This window comes from Mesocricetus auratus, unplaced genomic scaffold (assembly GCF_017639785.1).
Source record: "Mesocricetus auratus isolate SY011 unplaced genomic scaffold, BCM_Maur_2.0 Super-Scaffold_4256, whole genome shotgun sequence".
NCBI lineage: Eukaryota > Metazoa > Chordata > Mammalia > Rodentia > Cricetidae > Mesocricetus > Mesocricetus auratus.
Genome location: NW_024429182.1, coordinates 55,882,614 through 55,894,724, shown reverse-complemented (window position 1 = coordinate 55,894,724; position 12,111 = coordinate 55,882,614). Strand labels below are relative to the sequence as shown.

Sequence of the window (12,111 nt, the reverse complement as noted above, 5' to 3'; positions counted from 1 at the left end):
GCTCTGGGACATGGTCCTGACATCCCATGTTTGTTTATGTGATCATGCTTGTGTCCAAAGCCTCCCATTCTGGGAAAAGAAGTGACAGGGAGGCTACCTTGAGGTTATCCCCGTTTAGGACATGGGTGAGCACTTGTCACCAGCATGCAACAGTCCACTGAAATTCCTCTGTGCCTCATGGTGAAGACTCCACAGATTGTTCCATGTGAGAACCTTCGCTCTACATGTCCCATTGCTGATCTAGATTAAGGCTTTTTGCTGTTGGGGGAAAATTGGCCTGGAACATGAATTCAGCACAAAACTGGTAATGTAAAGAAAGTTCTCTTGGGAGTGGCCAGAAGGATGCCCATGCTCAATAAGCAATTTTGGTGGCAGATTCCATGTTTGTCCTTACCAGTGTGACCAATGCTCACCGTGGACTGGAAAAAACATGACAAGGGTTTCCCTGATGGCAGCATCTCAATTGTTTTCATTATTGTAATAAGACATTCATGAGATTTCCTATTTTTTCCATTGTCTGTGCCCAGCCCAGTGGTCAAAGTGTCCTGAAACCACTCCATCCATGCGTCTCCAGAACCTTCCATCTTCCCAACTGAACCTCTTTCCCTGTGAACCATTGACACTACATCTTATTTTTTCTATCTCTGTGGATCTCATAATAGGGACCACATAGGGACGGAATCACACAGTTTATGGTCTTGTATGACTGCCTATGTCAAGCATAATGCCCACAGGGTTTATGTCTGTTGTGGCACCTGTCAGAACATCCTTTTTCTGACTGAACAAGGTTCCAGTTCATGGGTGATTGTGTGCTGTTCATCCAGCATCCCTCTGTGGATGCCTGGGCTATGGGTGCTGCTGCAAGGGTCATTATGTGCAAATGTCCCTTGAGGCCCTGCTTTACTTCCTTGGGGAGGTGCCCAGCAGTGTAGCCACTGGCTCCTCTTGAGTATCTTTTCAGCACAGACACTGCCCCTGACCCACACATGTGATTACTACTGGCTGCCATGTACCAGCAGAGCCACTTTCAGCCCAGTGTTTATAGACTGCATTGGCTATGGCTGACAATGTGTGACTTTCTTCTCTCTTATTCCCTGTTACCTAATTCAGGTCACCCTTCACTCCTGGTGCCAACAAGGACTCCCGCTCAACCTTTGAGTACCCAGGGCCCAGGAGGAAGCTATATAGTGCGGTACCCGGGAGACTCTTCGTCGCCATCAAGCCATACCAACCCCAAGTCGACGGCGAGATCCCCCTGCACCGAGGTGACAGAGTCAAAGGTCAGTCTTTGTCTTCTGCTTCTGAGGAAGGCAGGGCCTCTCTGCCTCCATGAAAGACTTAAGTCAGGGCAGAATTCAAGGTATCAGTTCAGCAAGGCTTACTATGGGAAATGCTGACTCTTGGGAGGACACGGTGACTTTCACTGGTCCCTTTCAGTGTCCCCAGTGCTCTTCCTTTAGGGATGAGTGATGCCCACACATTCCTGGATCCATTGTGGGAAGTACAGGCAAGAGCCAAACTGGGGTATGGTGGGTCAAGATTCTTTCCAGGCAGAAAACGCCATGAGAAAGTGGGTTGGGGCAGCCCATGGTGTAGGTTTGATGAGCAGAGGAAATCAGCCAGGTGAAAGGAATTCTCCAGACAGAATTCTGAGGACTTTTGTGAATAGCTGTGAAGTTCAACATTGTCCCTGGGTTCCTGGGGGTATAGTGATTACTCCTGTACAGGTGAAGGGAATCTGTGAGGCAGGAACACATGTATAATGATAGACGGTGGAGAGAGGAGGTGGGTAGTGAGTCCAAAGCCTGTGGCTGAAGGTCGCAGAGGGAACTGGAGAAGAGGCAGGTGGGGACTGCAGTGGGGGACTGCAGGGGGGACTGCAGGGAGGACTACAGGGGGGACTGCAGGGGGGACTGCAGGGGGACTGCAGTGGGGGACTGCAGGGAGGACTGCAGGGAGGACTGCAGGGGGACTGCAGGGAGGACTGCAGGGGGGACTGCAGGGAGGACTGCAGGGGGAACTGCAGGAAGGACTGCAGGGGGGACTGCAGGGGGACTGCAGGGAGGACTGCAGTGGGGGACTGCAGGGGGAGCTGTAGGGGGGACTGCGGGAGGACTGCAGGGGGCACTGCAAGGGGGCTGCAGGGGAGGCTGCGGGGGGGCTGCAGGGGGACTGCAGGAGCCACATAGTGGAAGATAAACTCAGAGGTGGAGCAAGAAGGGCACCTCATGTGCTCAGCAGGCCCAGGCCCAGCACTGGACTCAAGGTGAAATAGAGGTGCAGGTGCCTTCTGACCCTGCCCTCCCCACCTGATCACTGTGCGGCCCACAGCAAATGCTACATAAATTCTTTCATCTGTGCACTCAGCTGGGGTTACTGTGAGGTTCTGGAAGCTGCGTACCACATCCTTTCCTATCCCGGCTTCGGTGCCTCTGTGCCTCTGCCTCTAACAAGTCCCTAGTGCCCTGTTCACTTTTCCTTCAAGTTCACTTACTCTTTCCTCCAAAACCCCCTTTCCCCATCTCGCTCCTCCTGTGAGGTTCATAATTTCAAAAATGATGCCTTCCGCACTTTCTGAGCGTGTGCTTTAAATTGCTTCTTTCTCATTGCGGCGCCGCCTTAGGACTCTGCTGGGGTTTGTTTCTACTCATTGGATACATGTGCTGTCTTACAACACCAACATTGTGGCGTGGAGTACTCACCGCATTAAAGATCCCAGTGTGACCATTCCACCAGCAAGCACATGCTGGAGGTTTATACTCCATCCATTCGCATTTATCTTCTCCCTCAAGGACATGCTTTGTTCTCCTCATTCATGTACCCAGTAACTTACATTTGTGTTCTGGACATCAGCCCTTCCCTGTGGCATGGACTATCCCCACTGTCTTTAAGGTCTGTGGTTCCAGTTCCAATTTTCTGGTCCTTCCCTCTTTCATGCCATGATCTTTTCTCTACATTCCCCTCCACTGCTGGCCTTGCTATGGGGTCTGTGCTCTGCCCAGTATAGAGACCGGAGGATAGGGACTCTTGTAAAACGCCCTTCCTGCTCCTGAAGTAGAGGAGCATTCCCCTAGAGCCCGAGTGCCTTTGCACAAGGGCTAGCCCCTCCTGCTTACATTAGTAGGCTCTGGAAACTGTTCCTTACACTGGGGTCTAATGGAATCCTTGTTCACCATGCCCAAACGGTCCCTAGACTGTGCAAATGTAGTTTAATGAAAGAATTAAAACTGCATGAGATAGGGGTCTAAATTTCAACACCATGGGCCAGGCCCTCTTCCTGTACAAGTGGGTAATATAGGCTGATCTTACAACAGGTGCATGGTGTGTCAGACTCACACACGGGATCTAATGGGACGCAGACTTTGCAAGTGCGGTGTGCTGGCAGCTGGGCAGGTGCCTCTTTGACAACTTCATCTATGGAATTTACTCAGGTCCACCATAAGTGGTGCTTATAACATTGTTGCTAGGGCTGGGGCTCCAGCTATAAAGTGTTTGCTGAGCAAGAAGGAAGACTTGAGTTCAGGTCCCCAGTTCCCATGTAAAAAGCCAGGTACAGCAGCATGTGCTTGAAATCCCAGGTCTTGAGGAACAGAGACAGGTAGATCCTGGTGCCCCTGGTCAGCCAATCTAATAGAATCGGTGGGCCCTGGGTTTCATGAAAGACCTTATCTCAAAAGGTACTGAAGGATGGTGAATGAAGACACCTAATGTTAGCCACACAACCAGGCACACTTATACATGCATGTGTGCAATCTACATGAACATATAACACACACACACACACACACACACACACACACACACACACACACACACACACTTGCCCTTATAGTATGACCCTCCCTGGACCAGAGTTCGTTTCTAACCCTATCGACATAGCAGGTGCATAGAAAACCATAGCTCTGGATAGTTGCTGTTCACATCAGAACTGTGGCCTCTCAAGACACACCTGACTTTACAGATTGCAGAAGAGCATTGTAGGGATGTAGTAGGGAGGCTTCCATCGGAGTTGGTAGTGTCACTAGCTCCTCTGCTTGTATGGCTCTTAGACCACATATGTGGAGCTGGCAGAGGCAGGCCAGAGGCACAGAGGCCCACAAAGCCCAGGTTTTGGAGACCTTCCATCACGTCTGTCCAGCAAGCCTGCCCTCCCCAGACTGTGCCCCTCACTGCCTTCCTCTCAGGCACAAAGCAGCTGGAGCCATTGCCAGGCATGGCAGTGTTTGGCAAATGCTTGGAGTAAACAGGTCCTTGGCACTTCCCCAGCTTGTTCATCATCGCCTGGGAAGTACTGGGAGCCAGCTGGATACAGCCACTGCTGGTCCTGGGCAGGCAGCCTCAAGGTGGCAGCACCAGCTGTCCAGGGGGTCAGGGTGGTTGACACAGGCACACCCACTTCCATAAGACACTCCCTCACAGACACACTTTTACATGAACATGTCTACTCCCACATAGATGTATCTTACCTGGCTCTCCTGGCATCCTGTTGTTTTCTTGTTCCCCATGTCACTAAAATGCCCCAGAGCCAGAACTGATAAATCCTAAAGTACCAGATGGTGCCTCTGTACACACCTGCCTGTACTCACAAGCCTTTTGCTTTTCCTGTGGGCCTTGTCCTGGTGACACACCCAGACTGTGTGCTTGAGGGAATCAACTGCACAGCTAAACGTGGGGTTCTCCCACAGCTGGCAGTGTGGCAGGATACCCACAAGCAGGGATGGCATGAGCATGCCTCTGTTGACTCAGTGGCACTGTGAGCTAGACAGTATTCCTCTCTAACAGGTGAAGAAACCGAGACACACAGTGATTGAACATGCTGTCCCACACGGGGCACAGGTGAGGTGTGGCATGGCAGAAGAGGATGCCAGCCCCACCCTAGCATCCCACTCCTTGCTGGGAGCTTTAGGTCATCAGAAGCTCTGAGGATCGCTCATGGGGGTGTCTTCATGGGCCTCACTGTACAACCCAGCCCCTCCCCCCAGGGCCATATCCCAAGATGACCTTCTCAAGTTCAGAGCCAAGAGGCTGAGCCCACTCTCCTCTGGCTGAGCTGTGTGGAAGGCAGAGGTTACATCTGTGAGTTCACACTTTGAGGAAATTGTTTCAAGCAAATATGATGGTATCAGTCAGCATGGAAGTGGCTTGTCTCTTTTATTTGGGTCATTTCCTCAGATTACTGGACAAGAATTTACAAAGCCAGAGTTAGCTGTTCTGTGCCTTTTAAATTCACAGACTTGGCAGATCTTTATCTGCCATTTGAGGTCAGAATAATGGGGAGGATATAGTTGTGCTGCGACCTCTTTTTCCTCCATGATAGGGCCCTGCGTCTCAAATGGTTTCAAGGCAGATTAAGATATATGGACAGGATAGCAAGTTCTTCTACATAGCTGTGTTCAGACAACACGCATATGTTTTGAACAGGTCATTCCAGATTTGCCTTCATAACTGAAATCTTTATTCTAATGGGGCTAGAGGGTACTGTGGGATCCTCGGGACCCTGCCTCGGCACCTGGTGCACAGATGTATGTATACACAGGTATGCACACACACACACACACACACACACACACACACACACACACACAAAGAAGAAGAAGAAGAAAATGAAATGGAAAAAGGCTCTCTAGGGCTTCGCTCTCTCCATCACCCACCAGGTGGGAGATATCCATGACTGGGGCTGCCCCACCCTTGGCACTATATTCTCTGAAGGCTACTTGGCCTCATCTGCCAAGCTGCTGGCAGTGCAAGCCCTCACTCCCTCTACCTGTTGTCATGTCCCATTGCTTAGTGCCTTCAGTCCCCATTACTGATGCCTTTCTCCTTTCTGTTACCTCTAGTTCTGAGCATCGGCGAGGGTGGCTTCTGGGAAGGCAGTGCCCGTGGCCATATCGGGTGGTTCCCAGCTGAGTGTGTGGAGGAGGTGCAGTGCAAACCCCGGGACAGCCAGGCAGGTAAGGCGGCCTCACAGGGCTGGGACGAATCGTGGAGACTGCTCAGCTGGAGTGTGTGGCAAGGGCCATGGGCGGTGGCCATTCTGTGGAAGGCCATGTTTCAAACCCAGGGTTTCTCTTTGCAAATGGCTTGGCTGGTTCCGTTCCAATGGGCTCCATCTAAACCAGAATCACTTGACAAACCTTTGTACAGGTTCTGTTAAAGGGTAGCCCTTTGTATGTCTGGTGCAAACAGGGAGTATGAACTTGGAGTGTATGTCCTTGTCACCCTCAGGAGACTCTGGAGTTGAGTGAAGGTCTTTTTCTTCTGCTTCCAGATTGGGTATTAGAGCACAGGGTCGCTTCCCACTGATAGGCAGAACTCTCCAGACCCTCTCCAGGGGATACACAGTGCTCACAGCTAAAGCTGTCCTGGCACCATGCATTAGAGTTGTCCCTCAAACCCGCCCTGGCTGAAAAGCCTTCTGGTGGAAAAGGGTTGCTTTGATTATGATGCCAGTGAAACTTACATGAGATGTCTTGGACAGAAGGACTCCTTGGTGATCTGTGGTCACCTATAAAATCTGATTCCTTCTGTGTGAACTCCTGGGTTGACAGTGCTCCCTGCAAAGCAGCCACATGTCCCCTGCAGATACTGGCTGTGTAGATCCTATGGCTACTGAACTTGGCTCAGATGTGCCCTTCACAATGTATTTTGAAGTTCCCTGTCTCATGCTCCACAGGGAGTACCTGGGTCCTGGTTAGGTTTCCGGGGACAGGAAGGGTGTGGAACACGTGCTGTGTGAAGCACCTCCTGCCACTGGACTCCGCCGAGCCTGCCTGGCTTTGGAGAGTCTGTTGGTCACTCAGAAAGCTCTTCTCTGAGAACTTGGCCTTGAGACAGTAAGGTCTGTGTGTTCCCGAGCCTCCCTCTGTGGGGCTACTCAGGTGCAATTGCTGGTTGTATTATGTATTATCTAATACCGAGCCTATGCCAGGTTCTTTTGTTTGTTTGTTTATGTTTTTGTTGTTAAGATAATCTCACGTATCCCAGGCTGACCTCTAATGCCCCATATAGACAAGGATGACCTTGAACTCCTAATCCTTCTGTCTCCTCTTCCCATGTGCTAGGACACTAGGTATGTATTACCTGGTCCATATGGTGCTGGGAATGAGGAAATGGAACTCGGCTTCATGCATGCTAAGCAAGCTCTCTATCCACTGAGCTACATCCCCAGCCCATCCAGCCAGACCTTGAAAGACAAGGCTGGAAGTGGTGTAGTACGGGGCGGCAGATCAGCAGTCAGCTAGTGGGTGACAGGAGCAGGTTTTGCTAGATGAGGCCATGAGAACACTAATTGCCAGATATCAGCTGATCTGGTCTGGCCCCAGCTTCCCCCTGAAAAGCAGGCTGTCCTGCCCCATCTATGACCTTGTCTTCACTGACAATCTCTTCAAGCCTTGCTGTTTGGAGTGGGGACATCTCTCCCTCCCCTCCCATACTTATCCTCAGAGCTAGTGGAGTCACCCAAGCCTCTGCTTTTCATTGGAAATTCTGGCTGAGCCACATCTAAACAGGGCAATCCTAGGGGTTACAAGAGGGGTCATTGGGTCGTCCTATTTTCTTCATCTTGTGGAGAACAGTGTCTTAGAGTAGGTTGGAAGGTGAAGATCACCCTGTCCTTCCTGAATACTAACCTTGGGAGAGATTACAGCTTCTTTGGGTCCCACTGGCAGTGCCCCCACAGACAGGAGAGTCTGTCAGACTGATACTCATCCTATGGTAGGTACTTTCAGAGTGGTGAGGAGATTTATAGTTGGGTTCCATGCTCTCAGATCCACACAATGGTGTCCTTGGTCAAGCAGAGTTGCGTGCCTGGGTTGGTGCTGGCTCCAAGGTCCCTCTGAGGACCGTCACCCCAGAGGTCTAGACTGTCTCCTCCCAAGGTCTAGACTGCTCCCATAGAGGTCAAGACTGTCCTCAAATAGAAGTCTAGACTGCCCCTCCCCGAGAGGTCTTGTACTCAAGACATAGCCCCAACGTATGATGCTCTAATTGGGAAATCCTAGGACCTTTAGGATGTGGGGGCTAGGTGGGAATGAGTAAGGTTATTGTGGAGGCATGTTCATTGACAGAAATTGTCCTTCCTTCCTCTCTTTCTTTGCTTCCTGGCTGCCACAAGGTACATAGACTCCTCCATGACATATGGTGTAGCCACAGACCCAAAGCATCAGGGACAAGTGACCAAGGGCTGAATCCTCTGGCATTGAACCTTCCCTCCTTATAGACTGATTAGCTCAGAAATTTTGTGAGAGGGGTGGATAGTTCTCCCATCCCACCAGAGGAAGCAGCTTTCGGAATTCTGTCACCATAAAGGAGTTGTGTGTGTCTGTTGCTGGATTCCAGGCCTAGTCCTGACTTACTCATTCAGCCAGTGTCTACAACGTTGTGTTGTGGTAGCTTGTGTGTTGCTGTGTAGCATTCCCTTATTTGTTATTTTCTGTGAACCTTGTTCTCCAGTTTCCTGAAGATCACTGATTGGCTCCTCTGTGTGAGCTGTTATAAACTAAGCTGCCGTGCATTGCCATACGAGCCTCACTGTAGACATCCTGCTTTCACTTCTCCTCACTTCCCTGGGTGAAAACCTGCTAGGTCACATGATAGGATCATGTTTAGTTTCATAGGAAATTGTTACATGCGGCTGGGGAGATGACACAGTCAGTGTAGCGTGTCCTACGTGGACCTTAGTTCCATCCCTAGAACTCACCAAACAATGCTTTGTAATCCCAGAACCAAGGAGGCAATGACAAGATTATTGGCTAGACAGTGTAGCTCAGTAGACAAGCTCTAGTGAGAGACCGCCTCAAAAACCAGGCAGCTGAGGATAACACGGCAAGTTGTCTTCTGGCCTCTGCATGCACCTGTGCACATGTGTACCCTGTGTAGATGTACATGTGCACATATAAATATTTACTTACATGTAAAAAATGAATGGATGGACAGAAGGGAGGGAGAGAGGAAAGAAAGGAAGAAGGGAGGGGAGGAGGGAGGTTGGGAGGGAGGGATGAAAGAGAATTGTGATGTAACTGTCTGGTTTGCCATGCTGGTTCACACCTCCACCAGCAGAGCTGGAGATTTCCAGATACTCTGCATCACCACCAGTGTTTGGTGATGTCAACCTCTCATAGTGTCAGTTTCCCATGGCAACCTGGTGGGTGTGAAGTTGCTTCTTATTGTGAGGGTCGCCTGGGCTTTCCCGATGGCCGTTTTCAGTTCCTGTCCTGACTTCCTTGGTGACGAACAGCAATGCTGAAGTGTAACCCTAATAAGCATGCATGCAGGTAAAACATCCACACATATAAAGTAATAATAATAATTTAAAAATATACCAGGGCTACCATTTCATTTTGCTATTGGTCCTCAGCCTCTGATAACCATCTTTAGGTAACAGGACTTCACGGTCTCACCTATAGGGAGAAAGTGCCCTGCGTATGCCCCTTCTTGGAGGGTTTAGTCCTTGAACTATTTGTCTGTTCTGCAGAATGTTCAAGAGCACTTTCACTTTGCCATATACAAAGACAAAGGGCTCCCACAGCTCAGAAAAAGCTGACCTTGTGCGGAAAGAGCTGTCTGGCTGGAAACCCTGAAACAATATTTAAACCATCTTTTTGATTCCATGCATATTAAAAGTCTGCAAATTCCCAGAGTTTAAAAAAATAGAGATACAGAAAGTACTATCTTTGAAAAGGGGGGAAAGGGATAAACCGGACTTCATTTAAAATTTAAAAGCCTTCTACTCATTAGAAGACACAATTAGAAAACAAAAAGGCGAGCCGGGCAGTGGTGGCGCACTCCTTTAATCCCAGCACTCTGGAGGCAGAGACAGACGGATCTCTGTGAGTTCGAGACCAGCTCATGTCAAGTTGACACAGAATTAACCAGCACACTTCCCTTGCAGAGGTTACTTAATGGCACTGGGTAGATTTCTTCATATTTCTTGTGAAGCTTATGATGGTAATGGACCTGTTGAAATTATGGCCACCATATTCACGTTTTCTGTGTGTGAGAGGTAACAGCATGGCCCAATTTACAAACTCTCACTTATTGTCACACATCAGTCCATGGAGTTGGCAGCATAGAGTAGCCAGTGGCCACAGTGCTATGTGTGGGGCCAGATGTTCCCAGCCCCAGAGACACATAGAATCTGTTCACCTGAGAGCTATTATAAGGGAATGGTGGTCAGATGACAGGTGGTCAGATCTCAGGTGAAAGGTACCACATATTAACCATGCCTCAGTCATGAGTGCTCCAGTAGGAGATCTGGGGTGCTGTGTATCCTGTCATGGCCCATCAGATGTCAGGACTCACAAGAATCTTCTGGAATCACATGGATTAAATATCTGAGGTGGGATTTGAACCTAGATATCTGGGTCCTAAACTGTCTTTACGTGGCCCCCTGCAGCATCTTTTCTGGTATATTAGAGTGAGGCATCCACAGTAGTATTTGCTCCTCCTCAGAATAGTACATGAATGCCGGGCCCCATGCACCATGGGATGGCAATGTTATACCCAGAGTCTTCTGCTGCAGACTGTGTGAACCTCTGATGGTGGCAAATTGGCCACTGCCTTGTCCTTCCTGTGTGCAATTAATAACAAAGACAGTTTATCAACCATGGTAAGCCTAGGCCAGGGGTCTGGCCACTGGTTACTGTGCCTCATTGTCAGCTTTGGCTCCAGTCTCCAGGGTTCATCTGCTCTTCTGATGACTATGTTCCCCTGCCCATAACAGTCACTAAGTATTTTTCTTGTGCCACTCATAGCTGTGTGGTGTAGGGCTTTTACAAGACACATGGCTTCACGTCTTGTTATCATAACAGCGGTCCTTCAGTCCTTGGTTTTGATTTTTAGGTGACCTTTGCGATCTTCAAAGTAAACTTGGGATTGGGGATAAATGAGGTGATGATCCCCATTTTACAGATGAGGGCCAGAGATGTGTATATCTAGTGAGTACTGAACCAGCACCTGAATGTAGATAGGCCTGAATCAGAGGTTTGTCCCTTCTCCAAGAAGAACATCAGCCACCTTGTGGGATGACATGCCTCGGTAGCTGTAGAGTTGGGCAGTCAAGAGGTAGTAATGTTTGTGGCAACATCAGTAAAGACCATTGTGGTTCTATTCATGGTGGGGATGGTGTAGTTGACAGTGATGTTGGTGGTCCAGCTAGTGCTGTGATGATGATGGTCATGGAGATGGTGACAATAATGATGGTGATGGTGATGGTGATGATGATGATGATCATGGTGAAGGACCATGGTGGTCATGGTGATGATGGCCATGGTGGTAGTGATAGTGATGATGGTTATGATGATGGGGATCTTGATATGATGGCAATGATAATCACAGTAATGATGGTGTTAGTGATGATGGTGGTAATGTTGATAATGATGATGGTCATGGTGATAACAGTGGTAATGGTTAATGATAATTGTGGTGAGGACAGTGATGGTGATAATGATCATGTGATGACAGATGGATAATACTAACCAAGTCCGGCACTCTAGCTTGGGGAGCCCTGTTGTTATGGGCATACATTGAGTGTTCTGCTCCCTCCCTGCCTCTGCCCAGTGCTCCCCTCCCTTCCCAGGAGGCCCCTGTCAGACTGCTCTGTGCATTCTGGAACTTCCATTTGGTTCTCTGATTCTCTTCTTACTGTAGCAGGCTCCCTTGAGAAAATCACTTTGCTTTTGTCTTTGTGTATGTTAACTTTCTTCCCTGAGGTGCCAGCCTTTCCCACCCGGTGCATCCTATAGTGGGTGTAGAGTCACCTGAGATGACTACAGGGGCGGAAACTCTATGCCACACCTAATGATCATCAATATCAGTAGCTCCCCTCCTTCCAGCTCACCTCCCTCCCCTCCACTTAAAATTTTAGGGTAAGGTCTCACGATGTCACTCAATTTAGCCTAGGACTCACTATATAACTCAGGCTGGTCTTGAGCTTGCAATTTTTACCTCAGTCTCTCAATTGCTGGGGTGTGCCACCATGCCCAGAAGCTACTATGCTCTCAACTGCTGTGTGTCTTACTTCCAAGCTGTATACTTAATGCTCGTTTGATATGTTTGATTTTCTGCCTAGTGTGAGTTCAGGGCTTTGGCCCATTTATCTTTCGGGTCATCTGT

At 49.3% G+C, this 12,111-nt stretch overlaps 1 protein-coding gene across 1 annotated transcript in view; it reads left to right on the top strand.

Moving 5' to 3' along the window:
• Nucleotides 1-12,111, top strand: part of Shank2 (SH3 and multiple ankyrin repeat domains 2) — a 433,677-nt gene that overhangs the window by 192,555 nt on the left and 229,011 nt on the right. The window contains 2 exon segments of the mRNA XM_021227358.2: nt 1,111-1,280; nt 5,838-5,951. Of these exon segments, the coding sequence (XP_021083017.2) occupies nt 1,111-1,280; nt 5,838-5,951 (284 nt within the window).